The 23,130-nt window shown below is 54.4% G+C and overlaps 2 protein-coding genes across 4 annotated transcripts in view; one reads left to right on the top strand and one right to left on the bottom strand.

Annotated features, from left to right (window-relative positions):
- The first annotated feature begins 11,938 nt into the window (after positions 1–11,938).
- LOC111162492 (calponin 1) lies at positions 11,939–18,286 on the top strand. The gene is made up of 7 exons (XM_022526944.1): positions 11,939–12,093; positions 14,165–14,286; positions 16,394–16,460; positions 16,561–16,698; positions 16,879–16,989; positions 17,471–17,617; positions 17,716–18,286. The coding sequence occupies exons 1-7, from the start codon at positions 12,031–12,033 to the stop codon at positions 17,959–17,961; spliced, it is 894 nt and encodes a 297-aa protein (XP_022382652.1). The 5' UTR covers positions 11,939–12,030; the 3' UTR covers positions 17,962–18,286.
- Positions 18,287–20,578: 2,292 nt separating this feature from the next.
- LOC111162561 (elongation factor 1 homolog) overlaps positions 20,579–23,130 on the bottom strand; it is a 6,784-nt gene continuing 4,232 nt past the window's right edge. For all 3 annotated transcript variants that reach the window (XM_022527057.1, XM_022527058.1, XM_022527059.1), the window contains exons 2-4: positions 22,751–22,884; positions 22,518–22,588; positions 20,579–22,209 (exon numbers count right to left, since the gene is read on the bottom strand). In XM_022527057.1, coding sequence (XP_022382765.1) covers positions 22,145–22,209; positions 22,518–22,588; positions 22,751–22,866 — 252 coding nt within the window. In that variant the 5' untranslated portion in view covers positions 22,867–22,884 and the 3' untranslated portion in view covers positions 20,579–22,144. The remainder of the gene's footprint in view (positions 22,210–22,517; positions 22,589–22,750; positions 22,885–23,130) is intronic.

The raw sequence follows: 23,130 nt of genomic DNA, 5'->3' as shown, positions 1-23,130 counted from the left end.
GATTGCTTCCAGGTCACGGGCCGCCAGGGAGACAGCAAGTCGAGAACGCCGATTTAGAGAGGTCCCGCCCCAAATGGAGGAGCACCAATAGAAAGGCAGAAAGACCTTGGTCCCGCCTCATACCGACCCAGGTCCCACCCCGATTAAGGCTGGGAAAAGAGTGATTGGACTGACCCCGGATGGGAGGCTGGGCCGGTGAATGCGTGTGAGAGATGCAGTGTCCTGGATTTGGACTTCTCTTCCCTTTGTGCAGCAGGCCTGTGATCCCGGATAATCCCCTTGCCTTGGGTCATGGCGACATTGGAGATAGTGCAGCTGGCATCCTCCCCACTGGCTGTGCAGTTGGGCAGAGGCGGTGCTTGGGATTTACAATTGGCCACAGCGCAGTGACCACTCCAGCCAGTCCCTATGGCGGCCCCCCTCCCGTGGCTCGGCCTTCTGCACCAAACGAGCTTCTGGGCGCTCCGCCAGCTCGTATCCGGCAGCCTCTTGTTGGCCCAGGAGTGCTTTGGACTCAAATGTCTCCAGTGGGACTTCAGGTGTGCCTCGGGGCCGGAAAGACCTCGCGGAGAGAGGGGCGGAGCCTAACTTGCCCCCTCCCAGGTGTGTATTCATTGTCCTCTCCGTTGCCATCAGCGCTCTCAGCAATGCACGGAGACAATCAACATCGACTTTACTCTTACAGAGTCAGTGGGGCCTGGGCCCAGCGTAGGGTCGGGGGGCGGGCAGGAGGGCCGCGAGGGGAACGTTCTTCATTGCACTCCCAATGCTACTCTGCACTCTTGTGGGTGTGGGGAGCTGGCAGCATGGGGAAGTGGGGTGGACATGGCTAAGGATGGCCAGGTGATAAGGGTGAGCAGATGACAAGGGATCTCTTCAGGAAGGTTCTCAGATTGAGGCTGGCCCAGCTGAGGAGGTTCATTGGCCAGCCTGTTGTCTCTCTCTACCCTAACTCAGGCAGAGGTTGACCCAAGGTCCCCACCCCTCCATGCCAGGCCCCTAGCTTCCCTGCCCAGAGCTGTCCAGGGTTCAGTGGGCCGCCTGCTCACCCCACGTACTGTAGCTGCTGCCTCTGGTTACCTGCCCAATGTCATATAGGATCCAGATGGGTGGGACCCCGAGGTCACATTCACACAATTCCCTGCACCCTTTTGACCCCTGCTTCCTCCAGATCTGGTAGTGATTCTCCACACCTGGGATCATATGTTCCTGTGTTACCATGAGGTTTCTCTCTCTGGCTTCTACTGCTTTGGTAAAGACCCCTGGACACACACACCCCTCCCCTGCTCCATGCCCACATATACTGAACATTGTCTGTGGGCCCAGTTACTATAAACTCCATGAGGATGGGGGGGGGTGCGGTTTGTTATGTGTGGTGTCCCCAGCTCTATGGACAGGGCCTGGAACGGGGTACACACTCAATAGATGTTAGTTATAATAATGAATAAATTAATGGATGAATGGGCCTAATGCTCCTCCCAATCTTGAAACCCTACCAACAGTCACTTGTGACAGCCCCATGCAACTGGCCTTCCGCATGCCTGACTAATTACCCTACCACTGCCTTTCCCCCTCTTTCCCCAGCCCCAGGGCAGTCCGCATTACCTTGCAGACTTCTATGCCAGTGCGGGTCTGCTCAAAGCCCTTTGTTAATCTTGGGTACTTGGGTTTGGGTACTTTGGGTTTGGGACCTTTCTGGTCTTTTCCTGCATCCCCCTCCCCTTCCTTCAAGCTCCGATCCTCCAACTGACCTGTCCACAGTTGGTTCCTGAGTACATCGAGCTGCCCCTGAAACTCACTAGTGGCCTTGCTACATAGTCTATGTAGCTGACATCATTATGATGCCGTTCTCAAAGCCGAGGTGTTTTTTTTTAAGATTATTTATTTATTTATTTATTTGACAGAGAGATCACAAGTAGGCAGAGAGGCAGGCAGAGAGAGAGGGGGAAGCAGGCTCCCTGCTGAGCAGAGAGCCTGATGTGGGGCTCGATCCCAGGACTCTGGGATCATGACCTGAGCCTAAGGCAGAGGCTCAACCCACTGAGCCACCCAAGCGGCCTCAAAGCCGAGGGGTTTTGACTGTGGCTCTGCTGGTCCCGGACCTCAGCATGTTGTAGATGTACCACTTCACACTGTCCAAGGCCTGAGGCAGAGGAACTCTCATGACCCAGAGCAGAGAGTGGGAAGTTATTGAAAAGATCCAGAAGAGCTTCCTCAGCCCTGCAACAGTCTTGGACCCTGGGCCAAAGGGTGAAGGGGGTTGTACCCAGGAGCCTGTGGCTCTTCCCACCCCACCATGGGGAAGACTCATACTCACTCAACAGGAATTCATTGAGTGCTGCCTTTGTAACAGGCACTGTTCTAAGCATTGAGGAAGAACAGTGAGCACAGACAAATTCTTGGGGGAGACAGACAAAAGACCCTCGTTCTATAGAAACATCTTACAACTACTTACAACTTGAAAAAATTTAAGTGCAACTTCAGATCATCTTATTGACATTAATTACTTCTCAGCCTTTTAGCTAAGATCAAGTGTATCATCTTGTTAATGTCAATCTACTTGGAACATTGACCTATTGTAATTAACAAAAAATTTTAGTCCCTTCTTGCTTGTGTATAGAGCCAGATTCTGTGTGTCCTGTGTATAATTTATTTAGATTTATGCCTTTCATCAATCTGTCATCTCAAACAATACATTTATCAATTCAACAAATATTTATATGTTTTAAAAAACAAACTCAGGTTGTGTGCTAGATCTAGAAGGAAATGTAATATTAATTTGAGAATAGGTAAAGAGATTTAAGTTCTCCAGCTGGGGGTCTGGGTGGCTCAATTGGTTGAGCGCCCAACTCTTGGTTATGGCTCAGGTTGTGATCTCAGGGTCATGGGATTGAGCCCTATGCTGGGCTCTGTGCTCAGTGTAGAGTCTGCTTGGGATTCTCTCTCTTTTTCCCTCTGCCCCTCCCTGCTGCTGGCAGGCACTCCTGCACTCTCTCCAAACAAATAAATAAAATCTTAAAAAAAAAGAGAAACTTAAGTTCTCCAAGTACTTAGAATTTTCCAAGGAAGGACATATTTTCATGAAGTAAAAATGTAAAATGCTACACGTGATTATAACTAAATATTGACATTAATAAAGGGATTTTAAAAAGAAATATTTTATAGCTTGAGCTATGTGATGATTACATGGGTGTATATGTATGGAAACATTCATCGAGCTCTCCATTAAGATTTGTACATTTTAAGGTAATAGCTCAATTTAAAAGGTTTTAAACATGATAAATGTTTCATTGAGCTATAATTTACACACCTTTCTGTATGTATAATATATTTTAAAAGTCTAGACAAGTGTCTGAGGATTTGAAGAAAGTGGAACGCTTGTACATTGCTGGTGGGAATATAAACTGGTTCAGCCACTAAGGAGAAAAGTATGGCGGTTCCTCAAAATATTAAAAATAGAACTACCATATGATTCAGCGATGCCATTTCTGGGTATATACTCAAAAGAACTGAAAGCAGGGACTTGAACAGATAGTTACACACCCATATTCATGGCAGCATGATTCACAATAGCAAAAGCAACTCCAGTGCCCTTGGATCACGAATGGATAAACAAAATGTGGCATATGCATACAATGGAATATTATTCAGCCCTAAAAGTTAAAGAAATTCTGATACATGATACAACATGGACGAACCTTGAGGACATGGTGCTAAATGAAATAAACCAGCCACAAAAGGACAAATACTATATTATTCCATTTATATGAGGTCCCTAGAAAAGGCAAATGATATTGACAAAAAGTAGAATAGTGGTTGCTAGGAGCTGGAGGGAGGAGAGCATGGGGAGTTAGCATTTACCGGCTACAGCTTCAGTTTTAGAAGATGGAAGAAAGTTCTGGTGATGGATGGTGGTGATGGTTGCACAGCAATGTGAAGGTACTTAGTAACACAGAACTGGACACTTAAAAATGGTAAATTTTGGGGCGCCTGGGTGGCTCAGTGGGTTAAGCCTCTGCCTTCAGCTCAGGTCATGATCCCAGGGTCCTGGGAGCGGCGAGCCTGCTTCCTCCTCTCTCTCTGCCTGCTTCTCTGCCTACTTGTGATCTCTGTCAGATAAATAAAATCTTTTAAAAAATGGTAAATTTTATGTTATGTACATTTCATCACAATTTTTTAAAAGACTACTTAAAAAAAAGACAAGTGATAAGAGATGAAGTCAGACTGGAGTACCGGGCTCCTGGGCTGGAGGAGCGGAGGGGGGGCGGTGCGGGGGTGGGTGGGGGGGTGGGAAGCCAGTTGAAGGCTATTAACCTAATCGGATTAGCGCACAAAACCGGGCTTGGCAGTAACAGAGGCTCCAAGCGAGGTGAGTCATCCGCCCCGGAATAGCCTTATCTGCAGTCCCTAGGCCTTCGTGACACATGGCACTGCCCTGGGGACAGGTGGCTACCCTTAGCGACCGGTAGGATGCCTCAAAGACTGCTAAACCACCGCATTTCCGCTTCACTAAGAGTCCTGTGATTGGCCAGGCTGAAAGAAGCGCCAGCCAATCAACTGCGGGTCCAGGGGGCTTCTGCACCCCCACCCCAGCACGTTGACAGCCACGTGGGCAGCTGCTGCGAAAGCTCCTGCCCCTGGCTCCAGCGCCCAGCTCTGCGCAGGCGCACTTCGCTCTGCTCAACTGGGACGTGGGTGGGGGCACGCGTGGGTGGTGGTGGTGTCGTGGACCTGGCGGGGGCCTCCGGAGCTCCCAGTGTCCCTTCTTTTGAGGCAGTTATGGCTCTCTTTTTCTTATTTATCTTTAGAGAAGTAGTGGATTCAAACACAAGCGTTTACATAGATTTTTTTTTTTTTAAATTAACACAGAGCCCAACAGTTTGCGTGGAACCCCGATATAAACCCTTTAACGCAGAGTCCTCAAAACAACCCCAGGGAAAATAGCAGCTTCACAGGGTTGGATCCTGGCAGACAGCTTCGTTAACTAGGAATGGAGGTTAAAATCACCAGCAGTGAGTCACCGTGACATCATAAGCCCCGGTATGAGAAGGGAACATCACCTCTCTGGTATCCTTCCCAGTAATGTGAAAACCTAATCTACTCGACATAAACCAAACTGAGAGAGGGTCTACACAGTCACTGGCGGGCTCTCTTCAAGAGCGTCAGATCATGAACGACTGAGACTCTGTCACTGACTGGAGGAGTCCAAGGAGACATGACAACATAATGCAATGAGATCTTGGATTGGGTCCTGGAATAGTAAAAGGACCAGTAGAAAACCTGGAGAAAGCCAAATCAAGTCTGTAGTTTATTAATAGTATTGTACCAAGGTTAAGTTCTTAGTTTTAAGAAATGTACTATGGTTATGTAAGATGTTAACACTGGGGGCAGCAAGGTGAAGGGTATATGGGAACTCAATGCTATTTTTGCAACTTTTCTGTAAGTCTAAAATTATCTCAAAATAAAAAGTTAAAAATAAACCTAGGAAGCAGGCACTGTCAATATGTCCATTTTCCAGAGGAGGAAACTGAATCACAGAGAGGTTAAGATACCTATCCAAGGTCACACAGCCAGGAAGCACCAGGGCATGCCCCAAACCCATGGAATATGGATCCAGAGCCCCCACCCCCCCCACCCAACTCTTAACCACAGCACCACAGAACTGTTATGTCATTCACACAAAATGCTGCATACTCTGCCTTTATCTGTGTCTGTCTCACCTGTTCCCTGTTGATGGATCTACAGAGTAATTTTATTAAAAGGCCACTGCAGGGGTGCCTGGGTGGCTCAGTGGGTTAAAGCCTCTGCCTTCGGCTCAGGTCATGATCCCAGGGTCCTGAGATCAAGCCCTACACCGGGCTCTCTGCTCAGCAGGGAGCCTGCTTCCCGTTCTCTCTCTGCCTGCCTCTCTGCCTACTTGTGATCTCTACAAATAAATAAATAAAATCTTTAAAAAAATAAAAAAAAATTAAAAGGCCACTGCAATAAATGTTCTTTTCACACCTACGCTTGTACTTCTTAGGTATATTCTTAAAAAAGAGATTTTTCTGGATCTGAAGGTGTATTAGATAGCAGGATTCTCCAGAGAAACGGAACCAACAGAATAGAGAGCGGCAAAGACAAAGACTGTGTGTGTGTGTGTGTGTGTGTGTGAGAGAGAGAGAGAGAGAGAGAGAGAGAGATTATAAGGAAATGACTCACATGATTATGGAGGCTGAGAAGTCAAGTATCTGCAGTTGGCAAGCTGGAGACCCAGGAGAGCAGACGATGTAGTTCTAGTCCCAGTCTGAAGCCCCGAGGACCCAGGGAGCCCATAAGTTCCAGTGTGAGAGCTGGCAGGCTTGAGACCCAGGCTGATGTTCCAATTTCAGTCCGAAAGCAGGAAAATACCAATGTCCCAGCTCAAAGAAGTCACATATAAGGAGTTTCTCTCTCTCTCTCTCTCTCTCTCCTTTCTATAGATATTATTCATTTATTTATTCTTGAAAGATTTTATTTATTTTTGCATGCGCATGAGAGAGATCACGAACGGTGGGGAGGGGCAGAGGGAGAAGCAGACTCCCCGATGAACAGGGAGCCCAATGCAGGACTCAATCCGGGACCCTGAGCCAAAGACAGACGCTTAACCACCCAGGGGTGCCTAAAGATCTTATTTTTAAGTAATCTCTACCCCCAGTGTGGGACTCAAACTCACAACACCAAGATCAAGAATCTCATGTTCTACTGACTGAGCCAGCCAGGTACCCCATGAGGAATTTCTTCTTATTGAACAGAAACGGTCAGCCTTTTTGTTCTATTCAGGCCTCCAACTGATTGAGTGAGGCCCATCCATATTGGGGAGGGCAAGCTGTTTTACTGTATATAAATTCAAATACCAATCTCATCCCCAAAATACCCTCACAGACACAGCCAGATTAATGTTTGAATCTCTGGGTACCCCAGGGCCCTATCAACTTGATATGTAAAATTAAGCACCAGAAAAGGTAAGGACTGGGGCACCAGGGTGGCTCAGTGGATTAAAGCCTCTGCCTTTGGCTCAGGTCATGATCCCAGGGTCCTGGGATCGAGGCCCACATCGGGCTCTCTGCCTGGCAGGAAGCCTTCCTCCTCTTGCTCTGCCTGCCTTTCTGGCTACTTGTGATCTCTCTCTCTATCAAATAAATAAATAAAGTCTTAAAAAAAAAGAAAAGGTAAGGACCTTGTCATTTTGAAAGTTATCAACACATCGCCCACATCCATCAACCCCGTTACCACAGCTTCCCCAGCACCACCTATTGTCAAATGTTCTGAATTTTGCCAATCTGGTAGGCTCTTCTTGTTCAAGAAGATGTTTTTCCTACAAAACATCTTGCAAAGCTCACAGCTGGACAAGGCAGCGGTGGAATGACCTACATAACCCCAGCTACATCCCCCATCCACCCTCCAACTTCTAGGGGAAGTTTGGTATGGAAACACAAAAGAGACACCCAGCTCCACTGCCTTTAGTCCAGGAAGTGCCTGGAAAGTATGACCTTCCTCTGGGCGTGGTTAAACACCAACATTTCAGACAAATGTGGATCGAGTCCTGGATCACCAGTTGTTGTTTTTTTTTTAAGATTTTATTTACTTGACAGAGATCACAAGTAGGCAGAGAGACAGGCAGAGAGAGGGAGGGAAGCAGGCACCCCGCTGAGCAGAGAGTCCGATGCGGGGCTCAATCCCAGGACCCTGAGATCATGACCAGAGCTGAAGGCAGAGGCTTAACCCACTTAGCTGCCCAGGTGCCCCCTGGATCACCAGCTTTAATTCCATTTATCCAGGGAGCGTTTTTGTTTTTGTTTTTGTTTTTGAGCCCCTGTTGAGTGCAGGCACTGTACTGGCCACTAGAGTCAGAGCAGTGAACAAAACAAGCAAAGTCCAGGGGCGCCTGGGTGGCTCAGTTGGTTAAGCCTCTGCCTTCAGCTCAGGTCATGATCCTGGAGTCCCAGGATTGAGTCTGACATTGGGCTCCCTGCTCAGTGGGGAGTCTGCTTCTCCATCTGACTCTCCCCCTCTTGTGCTCTCTCTCTCTCTCTCATTCTCTCTCTAACAAATAAAATCTCAAAAACAAACAAACAAAAAACAAAGCCCAGGATCTGTGGAGCTTTTATTCTCATAGGATGAAATAGAGGTAAGCAAAAGGAGATGATAAGAAAAAGAAAGCCTGGAAGGGAGATAGAGAGCAGTGGGGTTTTTTAAATTTATCTAATTTTTGGGATGCCTGGGTGGCTCAGTTGGTTAAGCAGCTGCCTTCGGCTCAGGTCATGATCCCAGCGTCTTGGGATCGAGTCCCACATCGGGCTCCTTGCTCGTCAGGGAACCTGCTTCTCCCTCTGCCTCTGCCTGCCATTCTGTCTGCCTGTGCTCACTCTCTCTCCCTCTCTCTCTCTGACAAATAAATAAATAAAATCTTTTAAAAAAATAGAAAAAAATTTATCTAATTTTTGTCATTAAAATACACTTAACATACAATGTCATATTAGTTTCAGGTGTAAACGGGGGCTTTAAAAATGATATATTGTTGGGGTGCCTGGATGGCTCAGTGGGTTAAAGCCTCTGCCTTCGGTTCAGGTCATGATCCCAGGGTCCTGAGATTGAGCCCCGCATCAGGCTCTCTGCTCAGCAGGGAGCCTGCTTCCTCCTCTCTCTCTGCCTGCCTCTCTGCCTACTTGTGACCTCTGTCTGTCAAATAAATAAATTAAAAAAAATCTAAAAATGATATATTGTTAAAGATTTTATTTATTTATTTGACAGAACTCAAGAGAACACTAGCAGGGGGAGTGGCAGAGGGAGAGGGAGAAGCGGGCTCCCTGCTGAGCAGATCTTTAACCAACTAAGCCACCCAGGTGCCCCGTTAAAAATGATTTTTTTAAGTAAAAGTTTTTATGGAGGCAGACATAGCTAGGTCAGGTGCAAACACTAATTGAGTAGTTACTCATGCCCATCTTTTCCCAGTCAGTCTGAGGGTGGGAGATGCTATTGTCTTAGAGCAGATCTGGAGCAGGGAAGGCCTCTCCAAAGTGAGTGACATTTGAGCAGAGGAAGTAAGGGAGGGGCCATGCAGGCATCTTTTGGGAATGTGTCCACTGGAAGGCACTGCTAGTGCAAAGGTCCTGGGGTGGGAGCATGTTTGGGTGCTCAAGAAATACTTGTGGAAGGATCTGGAAGCAGCAGGAGCAGTGTAACCCTGGGAGAGCGGCCTGGACTCTCCGAACCTCGAGTTTCCCTATCTATAAAATGGGCCTGCAAGTTTCCACCCCAAGAGAGTGGCAAGGAGGATTAAATGGTTGAGCTTGGCACAGTGCCTGGCATGGAGTGAGCTCTCCAGAAACAGAAGCCATCATGAACAACAGCTTCTGCTTGTTTTCAGGAGTGGGGAGCTAGGTGAGAGGGTCCTGGCCGAGTGGGGCTGCCCAGACAGGTAGGTGCAGGGGGAAGGGGGCTGCGACTCTCTTCTGGAGATGCACAAGTACAGAGTTGTGTGTGTGTGTATTTTAGATGGCCCTGAGAGAAAGGAAGGTTTGGGGGCTCTCCAAAGAGTAAGGCAAGGCAGAGATTTTCTTTTCATGACTGTCCTAGGTCCTTCGGGTAAACTCCATTTCTTATGAGATCCCACCTTTCATTTAGATGGGAAACTGAGGCACAGAGGCGCTGGGGCCTGGGAAACACCAGAGAGGAGTTAAGTAGGGGACTGTGTAGGGGGCCAGTAATGTTGGGGGGGGTGTCCCCAGGGGTTGGACCTCTGGATGGGATCAGCCTTCTTGTTCTGCTTCTGCCCCATCAACCAGACAGAGACACATAGAAAGAAACATAAAGAGACATCGAGTGAAAAAAACAGTGACTTAGGTGAAACAGAGACCCAGAGATGGCCAGATATTGGAGAGAGACATGGGAACAGAGAGAGAGAGAGAGAGACAGTGAGATAGGCAGATTCATATACAAAAACAGGAAAAGACTAGGCAAGGTCGAGACGGGCAAATTGCAAGAGCTGCAGACACAGACTTAGAATCCAAGGGACACTCCAGACCCAGAAAGGGCCACCCCCCAGGGAGACCCCGGGCTGCCCCGTCGGGGGACGCGCCAAGAGCGTCCCCACCCCGCCCCCGTCGTGCCTGGGCCGTGACTTCAGAGTCCGCGCGGATTCTATAAATGGCCAAGCGGCCGCGGGCCGGGGGCGGAGCCGACTGAGTCAGCGCTTTGCGTCACCGCCGGCCCGACCCCGCCAGGCCCCGGCCCCGCCCTCGCCGCTCCTGGGCCGCCAGGGGGCGCCGGTCGCCTGCTCTGCCGAGGCGCCGGCTCTCACTTGCGTAGTAGCGACCCGCGGCCCCGCCGGGGCGGAGGTCGGGGGGAGGGGCCGCGCCGCTCCGCGTGGGCAGGATCCCGGAATCTGCGCGTTCGAGTCCTGGCCGCATCGCTCTTGTGCTGTGCAACGCCAGGCGCTCGTCTTCACCTCTCTGTGCTTCATACAGAGCCTACCTCCGAAGGCTGTTGTGAGGAATGAGTTAACAGACCCAATGCACTCAGAATATAGCAGGAGCTAATTGTTAGCTCATTCTCCCTTGTCCTATTTTAGTCCCCTTGTCCTTAGCATACTGGTTTAACCCAGTGGTTCACAAACAGGAAGGATATGCCCTCCCTCCCCCCCCCCCCCCCGCCCCCGAGGGACATTTGGCAATGTCTGGAGACGTTTCTGTTTGTTAAGACTAAAGGAGTGCTCTAGGCATCTAGTAGATAGAGGCCAGAGATGCTGTTTAAAGTCTTAGGAGGCCCAGGAGAGACTCCAGAAGAATTATCCAGCCTTGATGTCCACAGCACTGAGGGTGAGAAACCCTGACAGCCTGGTGACATTAGGCACAGGGGCCTGGCTTCAAATTCTGCTCTGCCACTGCCACTTGGAAAGGGAGTCCATGCTCCTGCCTCAGTTTCCCCATTTGTAAAGTGTGCATAATAACAGCGTCCATTTCTGAGGGTGTTGTGAAGCATGAATTGATACACGTACAGTACTTGGAACAGGGCCTGACATTAGCATGTTACAGCCATGCCCTAAGCATGTGGCCAGCAAACTGTATGTCCTTAAGGTATCACCAGTATATGGCAGGTTGCTGACATGTCATCCAAATGTCACTAATGTTGCCTTGACATACGTGGCATGATGTGGTCATGTCATCAGCCTCTGTGGTCCTGTGGCTGTTTGCAGGTGTTTCCTCCAGACCACCCTGGCTGGGACAGGGAAACACAGGGGGTGTCCGTGGCCTGAAACCTGCTAACACAGTCACTCCATTATGACCCACAGGTAGATGGAGAGGGTGTCATCCAGGATCTCTGCTCCCCCAGATCCTTATGAGGGACTGGAGGGGACAGAAGGGGGGGTGCCAGATGTTCATTGGAAATATTACAGTTATCCTGAGTCCTTCCCTGTGCCAGCCACTACACAGTGAGTACGCACTATCCATCAGCCCATTTCACAGACGTGGCAACAGAGGCCCACTTAGAGACTGTTGGTGTCTTAGGTTAAACCCAAGGTGATGCTCACTAAGCTACCACAGGCTGCAGGGAGACGGAGAGAGATGACCTCAGAGATGAGGAGAGATGGCCTCAGTGACAGACACAAAGAAACCAGGAGGCCCAGCCAGAGGTCCAACGAACAGTAGAGGGTCGGCAAGGTTGGGGAACACTTCATCTCTTATGACCAAGCCCCCCTCCCAAATAATAACCCAGGCTGCCCCCCTAGGTGGAAACAATGACACAATCAGCTCCCAATACCAAGGCCCTGACATCACGGGATGGGGGGGGATGGAGGAGGGAGGAGGATCACCGAGGGGGGGGGGGAGGGTGTCCCGCCCCTTGGCAGGCCCCTGCGGCCAATGGGAGGGCCTTGGAAGAGGCCCGGGCCGCCTCCGGAGCTTCAAAAACGTGTGAAGAGGGAAGAGGTTGCAGACGGAGCCTTAGCAGCTGCCTTGGTCCTCAGAGGGTCCTTGGAGCTACTGCTACCGCCGCCCACCGCCAGCCAGCATGTCCTCTGCTCACTTCAACCGGGGCCCTGCCTATGGCTTGTCTGCTGAGGTCAAGAACAAGGTAAGGCCCCCACCAATGGGTCATCAGCAGAGGGCAAGAACGAGGTAGGGCCCCCGCCCGGCCCACACACCCTAGCAGGCCAGAGGCCCACTCTTGGGGTTCCCTGGACCCCCTCTTGCCTATTCCATGTGACTTGGAACCAGAAAGGGAAAAGGACAGATAGAGGGTAGGGTCCGCCTTAATCCCCATCCTGAGCATCCCAGAGCCCTCAGCTACTATTGGGGGGCAGGCAAAATGGAGGGCATACAGGCAACCACAGGTCAACTGAGGGGGTCGGTCCCTTGTAAAGTCCCCCACTTGATCAGAATCTTCTGTTAATCTGTCACCTGTTGCTTATGTGTTCCTGGGGTGCTGGGAAAGGGCTTGATTTTCCTCACACAACCCCATCTCGGAAAGAAACTGGGGAGTGCTTTAGAGCTGGGATTCTGGGGAGATCCTGAAGGAAGAGGCAGACAGCTGGGGAGGTGAGAGTGTGAGCATTAGGAACATGTTAGGGGTCTCCTAATTTTGAGCTGGGAAAACATCCAGACACCGCCTTCGTGATATGGCTGGGTAAACTGAGGTCTGGAGAGGAGGGGCGAGGAGCTTGGGTTCTACATAAAGGAGTTGCAGAACTAGGATCCTGGCCTCACGTCCCTGGAAACACACACACACCACGGAATGGGGTTCAGCTTCTGCAGGGCAGTGAACTTCCAGCTCCCTGGAATGCTCCCGTGAGCGTTGCCAGGAGTCCCAGCGCCCCATTTGACAGAGGGGATCATTGAGGCCCGAGGTGGCTTTTCCCAGTGTACAGCGAGGAAGTGGGGAGCTGGGATTGGATCCTGTGTCGGGGGATTCTCGCAGCTGGAGGAGGGGGCTGGTGGGGGGCGGGTGCTCGGGCCAGGCGGGATCCAGCGCCCCCCTCCTCCCCCCCGCCGCCGGCCCCAGAGCTGCGCGAAGCCGCCGCGCCATATAAGGCGGCCTCAGGGAGCCCGGCCCGCGGGGCCGCGCTATATAAGGGCCGGTTTGCTTTATAAAGCCGGGCTGGTGGGGAGGGGGGCGGCAGGGCGGGGGCCAGGTGAGGGGCCTCCTTCTCCCACCTCCTCCTCCCCCAGCAGAAGGGCCAGCTCGGTCCCCCAGAGTCTTGGAAGCCTGTCTGGGCTGGGGCGGAGGGTTCTGGAGAAACGGAGGGGGCAGGGTGGTGGTGGGGGGAGAGGGTGAGAGACGCAGACAGAGATTCTGGGAGCCTGAGACTTGAGAGGGACGGATGGGGAGGGGAAGCCGGGAGCCAGATAAGACCGAGACAGGGATGGAGAGGCCGAGAGAGGAGACAGACGAGCCCCACCCCCACAGAGGCAGGGAACCTGGAGTCAGAGACCAGAGCGACTGGCGAGGGAGAGAGGGGCGTGCCAGGCGCCCTGCCCCAGCCAGACACGGAGAGATGGGGACAGGAAGACAGGGCTGTGGAAAGACGGAGCTGGGGAGAGACAGAGGGCATGGGGATGGGGATGGAGAGAGAGAGAGAGAGATACAGCCATGCATGCATGCGGCCAGGATTAAGACAAAGACAAGCCCCCCCATCCCCAAGCCTCCAGCGAGAGCCCAGGGGATGAGGACCTAGGGAGACACTGAGGCAGACAGACATGCAAGACAGAACAGTCCCAATGCAACGCAGGACTCAGAGCCACCTCCCTAAGGCTCCTCCTCCCCTGCTTGAGGTGCCCAGGGTCCCAGCAGGGGGTTGGGGGGGCAGGGCGGCGGGGGTGGGGGAAGCTAAGCCCCAAGTTTGGCTTGGAGGGGGAACCAAGAGGCCAGGCACCGCCCCCGCAGCTGAGTACCCGGCTCTCCACCCCCCCTTGTCTTCATTCTCTGGTGCCAAACCTCAGAATGTCCGGAATGGCCCCCTGGGCAGGTGCCACCTCAGCCCTGGCCCTCAGCCCACTTCAGCCCCCCCCATGGACACTGGGGCAGAATTGCCTTAGTTGGGAAGGGATGAGGAAGATCAGGCCTAGGGAACCTTGAATTGGGTCCGGGGAGCTAACTCTGCTCCCCAATGCATCCTTACCACCTTTTCTGTGTCCCCCACCCCCAGCTAGCCCAGAAGTACGACCACCAGCGGGAGCAGGAGCTTCGAGAGTGGATCGAGGGGGTGACAGGGCGCCGCATTGGGAACAACTTCATGGATGGTCTCAAAGATGGCATCATTCTTTGCGAGTGAGTGGAGCTGCCCCCGATCTGGGCATTTATCCCTTCCCCCTCACCCCCTCAACTGGGAGCTCAGAGCTGGGTTAGGCACTTTATAGCTGAGACCTTGAAAGAGCGGTGGTAAAGAATCATTGTACCCATTTCAAAGGGAAGAAAACAGAGGCTCAGTTCAATAAAACACATCACCCAGAGTCCCGTTCTGTTCCCAACAGAAATGACCAGAATCTAGGCTTAACCACCATGCAGAGAGGGCAGGCCCATTTATGGTCTCCAGAGTTCCAAGAAAGAGGTTCCAAGAAAGAGTTCCAAGCATAGTGTGCTCAAGGAGCAACTAAAAGGCAACGGGCAACAAGGGCCTTTCGTCACTGGCTTGGTGACAAGAGAGTTATGCCATGGTAATTTGAGTAGGTCTTGGTTTTCTACTCTTCTCAGAACTTAAATCACCGAGAGGAATGATTCCCTGGTTCCAGATTCCACAGCAACACTAATGCAGGGCCCTGAGGCCATTGGGGTCCTGTCTGTATCTCTGAGTCTCATCCAGGGCAGGGCGACTGTGATGGCCAAAGAGTGACCTTGGGAAGCTTCCCGAAGGTGCAGGCTTACCAAGATCTAGGTGCTGGAAAGTGGCGCGGTGGGGAGATATTGTTCTACCATATCCAGTGGGAATAAGGAGTACGGGGACATCTTGGGTGTCCCAGCTCAGACGGGGTTGCTCGGGCCTTTAAGATCTAGAACTACCCACCCACTCAGTCATTCATGCACCAAGAATTTATGGAGCACCTGCTGTGTGCCAGCTCTAGGCACTGGGGAAACTAAACAAAACAGACTCACCTCTGAGCCCACATAGAGCTTGAGTCCCAGTGGGGGAGATTGATCAAATAATTAATGAAATAATCCAGTACTTGCCTGTGGTGGGAAGTGCCATGGAGAGGAGAAGCAGGGAAGGATGGGGGAGGGGAGGGGCAGGTAGAGCAAAGGGTTGCTGCTTTGCACAAAATGGTCTGAGAAGTCTTTCAGAAGAGGTAGCATTTAAGCAGAATCTTGGATGAAGTGAGTGAGGGGGCTGTGAGGGCATCTGAGGAAAGAGTGGGCCAGGCTGAGGGAGGAGGAGAGGGATAGCCGTGCAAAGGCCCTGAGGTGCGAGCAAGCATCGTGTGTTGAAGGACCAGTGAGGAGAGATTAGGGGAAGTGGAGGGAGTTAGCTGGGGGTCTTTTAGTCACGCTAAGGATCAGGATCTGCATGCTAAAGGGAGACTGGGAGGCAGATTTGAGCTGGGAGTAGCTGGAATTATTTTGAAAAGGCCATTCTAGCTATGAGGGTCTGCAGGGGACAAGGTAGAAGCTGGACACCACAGGAGGCCCCTGCAAGAGCCCCGGAGAGACACACCGGGCAGCTCAGAGCAGGGCAGAGGTGGCAAGGAGCCATAGGCTTCTGAATATCTTCAGAAGGCAGAGCCAATGGCCATGTGGAGGGGTTGGGTGTGGGAATGGGAGAAAGGGATAGGAGAGTCAAGTGCAAATCTGAGGGCTTTGCCTGAGCCTCTGGGAGGGTGTGTTGCCTGAGCCTGGGAAGATGGAGGGAGTTGAGTTGGGGGAAGCGGGTGCCAGGAGTCTGGGGTGGGGTGTCTTTGATTCAAGATGCCATGGAGGGCGTTGGAATGGGGACTGGGAGGCCCGGCTGCAGGGAAATAGGGGGGAGTTGGGCGGATCAGTGGCATTGAAAGGCGAGAGACTGGAGGAGATCAAGGCGGTGAGTGTGGCCAGAGAAGGGAAGTCTGAGGCCTGAGCTGTGGGCTGTCCACAGTGCAGGTACCCCCTAAAGGTCAAGGAGTTGGAAACATGGTTGCCAGGGAGATGGGGGTGCAGCGGGAGACTTGCTTAGGGGGGATGAGAGTGCTTTCTGCTAGAGACCTGAGCCCAGCTTCCGGGAGGTTAGTTCTCTATCTCAGTGCTGCCCGCGTGTGCGGGGTGGATCGGGGGCTGCGGCTGGTCCGGCTGTGGTAGGAAACGGCAAGATGGCCACTGGCTGTCATCCTGACCCCTTTGCCCACGGCGTTGGGCATGGGTGCGGAGGGCGGGGCTCACCTTTCTCCCCGCCCTCCCTGACCCCTTGTAGGTTCATCAATAAGCTCCAGCCAGGCTCCGTGAAGAAGGTCAATGAGTCAACCCAAAACTGGCACCAGGTGAGCCCAGGCTGTTTTACCTCTCTCAACCCCTGGCCCGTAGCCCCTCAGCCCCCCCACCGCGCTCCCCCTCCACTGACCACCGCCTGCTCCTCTCCAGCTGGAAAACATTGGCAACTTCATCAAGGCCATCACCAAGTACGGGGTGAAACCTCACGACATTTTTGAGGCCAACGACCTGTTCGAGAACACCAACCACACCCAGGTGCAGTCCACCCTCCTGGCGCTGGCCAGCATGGTGAGTGGGGCCGAAGGGTAGAGGTGTGGGCCTGGGGCGGGGGTGGCTTTGGAGGGTCTAGGCTGTGAGGGGGGGACACCCAAACGCAATGTGGGTGGGAGAGGGAGAGCAGGGGCCAGGAGGGGACCATGTAGCCCCAAGGCTCCCTCGCCAGCCTGCTGCTCCCTTCGCCCTCTCCAGGCCAAGACGAAAGGGAATAAGGTGAATGTAGGGGTTAAGTATGCAGAGAAGCAGGAACGGAAATTTGAGCCAGAGAAGCTAAGAGAAGGGCGGAACATCATCGGGTTGCAGGTACTGGCCCTTCCTCACCTGGGTCTTGCGGCTGAGCTGAGCAGAGATGGGGATGGGAGGGACGGGGGCATCGAGGAGGCCAGGAGGGCACCCAGGTCCTGCGGGCTTTGTGGCACAGACTATTTGGCTTTAAGTCACACATATGGTAGGCACCGTGCTTGCCATTTCCGTACCTTAACTCACTCCTCCACACAGATGGGGGAACGGGGCCTGGAGAAGCTAGTTCACTTGCCGGGACTGCCCAGGAAGATAAGTGGCTGGGCTGGGGCTCGAACCCTGGAGGTCAGGCCCTGGTGCTCTGAACCACTTACAGGTCATGGGACATGCCTTCTCTGGGCCTCAGTTTCCAGTCCGGACCCCTGAGACTGGATGCTGTGGCTTGTTAGAGGGCCACGCAGGCGTCCTGGTGACATGTGATGTCTCATGGCCCGGGGTGAGGCTCTCTGCGATCTTTGGGGTGACTCTCCTCCTGCTTTACTAGATGGGCACCAACAAGTTCGCCAGCCAGCAGGGCATGACGGCCTATGGCACCCGGCGTCACCTCTACGACCCCAAACTGGGCACGGACCAGCCCTTGGACCAGGCCACCATCAGCCTGCAGATGGGCACCAACAAAGGAGCCAGCCAGGTGGGTGGGGGGAATCCTGGGGTGGGGCTGGTGGGGCCCCAGTCCTCCGCGGTTCCCCCCCGCCCCCACCCCAGGCCTGACCTCTCTGCCCTCTGCAGGCCGGCATGACTGCACCTGGGACCAAGCGACAGATCTTCGAGCCCGGGCTGGGCATGGAGCACTGTGACACGCTCAACGTCAGCCTGCAGATGGGCAGCAACAAGGGGGCCTCGCAGAGGGGCATGACGGTGTACGGGCTGCCACGCCAGGTCTATGACCCCAAGTACTGCCTGACGCCCGATTACCCGGAGCTGGGCGAGCCCGCCCACAACCACCACGCGCACAACTACTACAACTCCGCCTAGGGCCCTGGGCCCCCACCCCGCCTTCCCCACCAGGGAGGCTGGCTGCTGCTCTCGGCAGGGCCAAGCCGGCCCCGCCGACCCCCTCCCCCTGCATGGCGTCCTCCAGCCCCCTGGCACCTGCCTACAGGGTTAGCGTCTGGGGGGGGGCAGACTGGGGGGAGTTGTAGGTTGGGGGGGAAGGGGGCCCTCTTCCCCAGAGCGCCGCAGGATCCTACATTGAGCCGGGTGTGCCCAACAGCACCCAAAGGACGCACTGAGCACAGCTATCCCAGCTGTCCCCCCTCCACTCCCTCCCAGGTGGGTCCCCGCAGGACAAGAGGTCCCCCCAAGCAAAGCCCCCAGAGCCCAGGCTCGGCCTGCCCCCACCCCATTCCCGCAGTGGGAGCAAAGTGCATGCCCAGAAACCCAGCGGACACACGCGGTTTGGTTTGCAGCGACTGGCATGTGTGGATGTGACCGCGGCGTTTGTCAACGCGAGCACTTTCTTTTTCTATTTCACTGGAGCACAATAAACAGCTGTAAAATCATTGCCTTGGGGCTGCTCTGTCCTGGAGCTGCGTGGCTCTGGTGCATGCGCCGACAGCCAGGCCTCAGATGCGCTCCGTCTCCCCCATACACTGGGGCGCGGGCACACATACCACACACACCGTGAGACACACACACACAGAGCCCACAGCCCTCGGCTGGACCCAGGACAGGCACGCATGCACTTGTGGGTACAGTGTGCATACACTCTGCAGCCTTGGGCGCACACACACACTCCCCTTTCACAGACTCATGTAGGACCCGCTTCCACTCAAAGACACATCAATACACAGCCTCCCCGCCAACACACACGGTACCCACACACATGCTCAGCTCTGGCGTGCCTCTCTGGGAAGCCTGGGGTTGGGGTGAAAAAAGCGCCCGAGCACTGGGACAGCACACACAATGGGGTGTGAATCACAGTTCCACTTCCCACTAGCTGGGAGACCTGCGGCAACTCACTTGCCCTCCCTAGGCCTGTTTTCCCATCAGGAAGAGGACAGACAGCCTCCTGGGGACAGGGGGAGGTTGACATGAAACAGACGGGGGATGACATTTGGCACTGACTGATGAAAATGGACAAGCCGGGTCCTGGAGGCTCTCGTGGGCAGCAGGGCCCCTTCCGCCCTGGGAGGGCAGGTGGACGGGTGGGAGGGGACGAGGCAGTGGGGGATGTGGGCACTTTGGGGGCCCAGAGCAATGGCCCTTTGAACACTGGCACGGAGCCGGTGAGTAGCATTGCCTGGCACAGCTGCCCTGTGCACTTGGTTCACCTCTTCTTAGGGCTGATTCCTGAGCCTGGCCTGCCAGCCCAGGGCCCTAGGAATGTGTGGACAGCCTCAACCTCCCCACATTTCAGAGGGGACCCTGTCTTCCCAGGGATGTGGGCCCTAGTCGTCCTGCCTGGAAGCCACCACCTGCAGAATTCCAAGGAGAGAATGCAGCCATGGCGGGGAGGGGGTTAGAGAACAGTGCTCTCCCCTTCCTTCCCCATAGCAGGGATGATGCTGGAACACGGGGACTTGCAGAAACAGACACCAGAAGGCCGGCACGCACAGACGCATGCAACCCCTGGGGCCTCGTAAAAGGGATTCCAGGCGCTCTTGGCCTGTCCAGGGCAAGTCCTGCTCCCCCAGGACCAGCATGGGGAAGCTATGCCGAGGAGGATCCATGCCTGGCCCAGGGCCTGACTGCCCGGGAAAACAGCACCATATTAGCACTTGGCCTGTGTGATTGGGGTGGGCGGGCCCTGGAAGCCAGAGGAATGAGCCCCCTTTCTCCTGGACCCCTGAGGGCACCCCCCGACCCAGGCTCCTGTCCACGGCTCTGCCCACCCCCACTGGCTCCTACCTGGGCCAGAGGACCTTACCTGGGACTTTGGAGGGGGAGGTGGGAACACCAGGGAAGGGCATGTCAGGGGCAGGGTGGGCCTATGGAGGGTGGGGGGTACATGCCAGACCCCATGGCTGGCCTAGTGGCCCAGGCTTTCAGCCAGCTCAGCATCTCCCTCCGTCGGCTGTTCACACCCCTTACTGCCCTGGGTGGGTCCCAGAGTCATTCAAACCTAGGCACTATGTTGGGGTCCTCCAGCCTCAGCATGGTCCAGAAGGTTCCATCATCCTTCCTGCTATACCAAGGAGGAACGCAAAGCACAGGTCACCTGGTGCCCAGGCTTGGAGGCTGGGAGCAGGTGCCGATCAGCCCCAGTCAGCCAGAGCACCAGGATCTCCCTAACTGCGAGACTGCCTGAGGCCACCGTGCGACACGCGGCTGTTCACCATAAGCCGGGTTCAGAGGCATTTTTTTTCCAGAATCACCAAGCGATTCACTCAATTCCACCATGACCTAGAGGCCACATCAGATCCCACAGGATAAGGGCTCCATCTCATGAGACTGTCCCTCTGCTTTTGGGCCCATTGCCAAGTCCAGGTTGTCACCTGTGCTTCTGATCCATCAGTAATAGATCAGGGCTTCCCACAACCACCTCCCCAGGTTTGACTCAGTTACTAGAGTGGCTCACAGAACTCAGGGAAACATTGTATCTTACTAAATTAGTAGTTTATTAGAAAAGAATGTAAATCAGGAACAGCCAGAGGGAAGAGGCGCCCAGGCCGAAGTGCGGGGCACGGAGTGTGGAGTTCCCACGCCCTCTGCAGGTGCCCCGCTCTCCCGGCAGCTCCACGGCTCGCCAGCCCCGAGCTAAGCGGATCTCAGGGAAGTCCTTATACAGCTTAACCTGCAGCTCCCCTTTACCTCCTCAGAGCTTGTGGGAGTTACTGAGGGGCCCACTTGGTGAGCACACCGTCTTTTTGGTGACCAGCATCAACTCAGGTGTGATCAAAAGGGGCGCTGTTGAGTGACATCATCATTCAGGAAACTGCAAGGGTTTGAGGAACTCTGTGCCAGGAACCAGGGACAAAGGCCACTATTTATTGTACCTCGCATGTGCAGCTGGCCCCATGTCCAGCCTTCAGTGACCCCTCATCGCCCCTGGAAAAAGGTCCCTTTTGTGGACCCTACCCTCTTCTACGTGCTCTCAATTCCTCCCCAAGGAAGCTGTGAGCTGCTCCCTCAGCCTGGACCCTGGACTCACAGGAAGACAGACTCTGGGCCATAAAGCCAGGCCTCCCGGGCTCAACGCCCAGCTCTGCAGCCTTCTGGCTGGGGGACTTCAACCCAGTAACTTGCCATTTCTGGCGCAATTTGTCACCTGTGAGCCTGGAGCACCTGCCTCATGGGGGGATAGGGTGGGCCTGGAGTGTTACTTCCATCAGGTCACCCCCCCACCCCAGGAAGCCTTCTCTGGTCGTCCTGACCAACCTCCCATCCCACCCCAGGCTCCATTGGTCCCATTTTGGTGTGTGTGTAAATGCCTGACCAGACGTCCGTGGGCTCCTTGGGCCCAGCACTGCCCTGGTTTCACCCCGAATGCCTGTCGCGTGGACAAGATGGATAATTTGGACTAACCAAACCCCATCCCCAAAGGCCCGCCGGGCCACCTCCGAACGCCTCTGTCTCCTCCTCTCCCTCACTGAGCCCCTGGGCCTGACCCAGAACCCAGGAAATCACAGGGAGGCAGGAGTTTGCATCGGCTGCTTTATTTTAGGGCTTGTGGCTGACAGCTAGCCCCGACCCAGCCCCTCCTCGGCTACAAAAGCAACTGAACATGAAAAGGGGCTGTTCTGCTAGGGCCTGGCCAAGGGGGCTATGGGATCGTGGCTCTCAATCTCAGGCCACAGGCCTTGGAAGGCAGGGAAGGAGGGAGGGCAGTCCAGTTCAAACGGGCAAGGTGCTGGTGAGGTGGCTGAGGAGGCTGGAGGGTCCTGAGGCAGCCTCTGCTGGCCTTGCCCTTGCCCAGAAGGTCAGGACACCAGTTCCAGGCAGGAGCAAGCAAGTTCAAGGCTTTCAGAGCCCAGTGAAGCTCTTCAGACCCCCAGGGGGCCCAACAACCCCACCTCACCTCTAGTCCCTGCCCACAAGCACACTGCCAAGGCCACACTTACAACCGCACACACTCACAGCCACACGCACTCCATATACGCAGAGGGCTGGGAAGGCCCTGGACCCACACCCTGGACCCTGGAATGTCTCTGGACTGGCAGCCAAAGGGGCAGGTCCACAGCAGGCGGCGCGCCAGGGGAGCGGGTCCTCTGCATCGCTACTGATTGGCTGCCTCACAGGCATCTATCCAATCGCTGTACACGTCCACTGGTTCTGACAAGTCTGGGCCGCTGAAGTCAAGGACGACCGGTGGCACTGGGCCCCTTCCCTGTACACACCTCTCACTGGTGTCAGCCAGGTCCCCACCCTGCACCCTATGGAAACCAGCAGGTGGCTTCTCTTCCCCCAGGCAGCCACAGCCCTGCACCACGGCAAAGAGCAGGGCCAGATGAGCAGAGATTCGAGTCCGGTCCCCCTGCTCCTGGCCAGGTGCCCTGGGGAAGCCCACCCGGGGCAGGGGAGTCCTGACTTCCCCCAACCCTTCCCATCCGACCCCACCTTCCAGGAAAAGCCTGGTTTCCCAAGGATACATGTGATGGGCGTCTGGAATTCCTCTAGGCACACAGTACAAGAGATGACTCCAGTGTTGCGGGCACGATCCCTGGAACAGGAGGAGGGGGAGGGACTGGTGAGTAAAGGAGTCTGTGTCTCTCGGTGATGATCCCCCCACCTGGGAAGGTCTGGGGCAGAGAGGAGGATGGTGGGAGCAGGGAAGCTGCGTCCCGACTTTGGGAGGAGGGAGGAGGTCGGGGCCCCCACTCACATTTTTACGTCACAAGACTTCTCGTGGTTGCAGAAGGGGCAGGTGAACTGGGTCTCTAGGGTGCCGGTCATCTTCTTTTTGGGGGGTGGCTTCCGTTTTGACTTTCTGCGCCCCATGTCTGAAGGACGGCAAACCTGGGGGTGGTGGGAGCAGAAGTCAGCAACTCGGGGAATCCACAGAGCCCTCCAGCTTGATGCTCTAGGAGGCAGGCTGGGAAGGCGGCCTGGCTGGCACCTCAGGCCCTGCCCCTGAGGGAGGAGGCGCCCAGTCCCCAGGCAGGTGGACAGTCAGGGCACACTCTAGGCAGGGGGCATGGCAGCAGACTCTGGTATCAATCAGGAAGCCTGAGTTCTTTTTTTTTTTTTTTTTTTTTTTTTTTT

The sequence above is a fragment of the Enhydra lutris genome, unplaced genomic scaffold, assembly GCF_002288905.1.
Source record: "Enhydra lutris kenyoni isolate GAN:26980312 unplaced genomic scaffold, ASM228890v2 scaffoldscaffold92, whole genome shotgun sequence".
Classification (NCBI taxonomy): domain Eukaryota; kingdom Metazoa; phylum Chordata; class Mammalia; order Carnivora; family Mustelidae; genus Enhydra; species Enhydra lutris.
This window is presented reverse-complemented; position numbering and strand designations above follow the sequence as displayed.

Excerpts from the sequence above, each read along its gene's own strand:
- LOC111162492 (XM_022526944.1), top strand. The coding sequence starts at position 12,031 with ATGTCCTCTGCTCACTTCAACCGGGGCCCTGCCTATGGCTTGTCTGCT. Across the intron at positions 14,287-16,393 it reads GATGGCATCATTCTTTGCGA|GTTCATCAATAAGCTCCAGC; the intron begins GTGAGTGGAGCT and ends GACCCCTTGTAG. Across the intron at positions 17,618-17,715 it reads CCAACAAAGGAGCCAGCCAG|GCCGGCATGACTGCACCTGG; the intron begins GTGGGTGGGGGG and ends TGCCCTCTGCAG.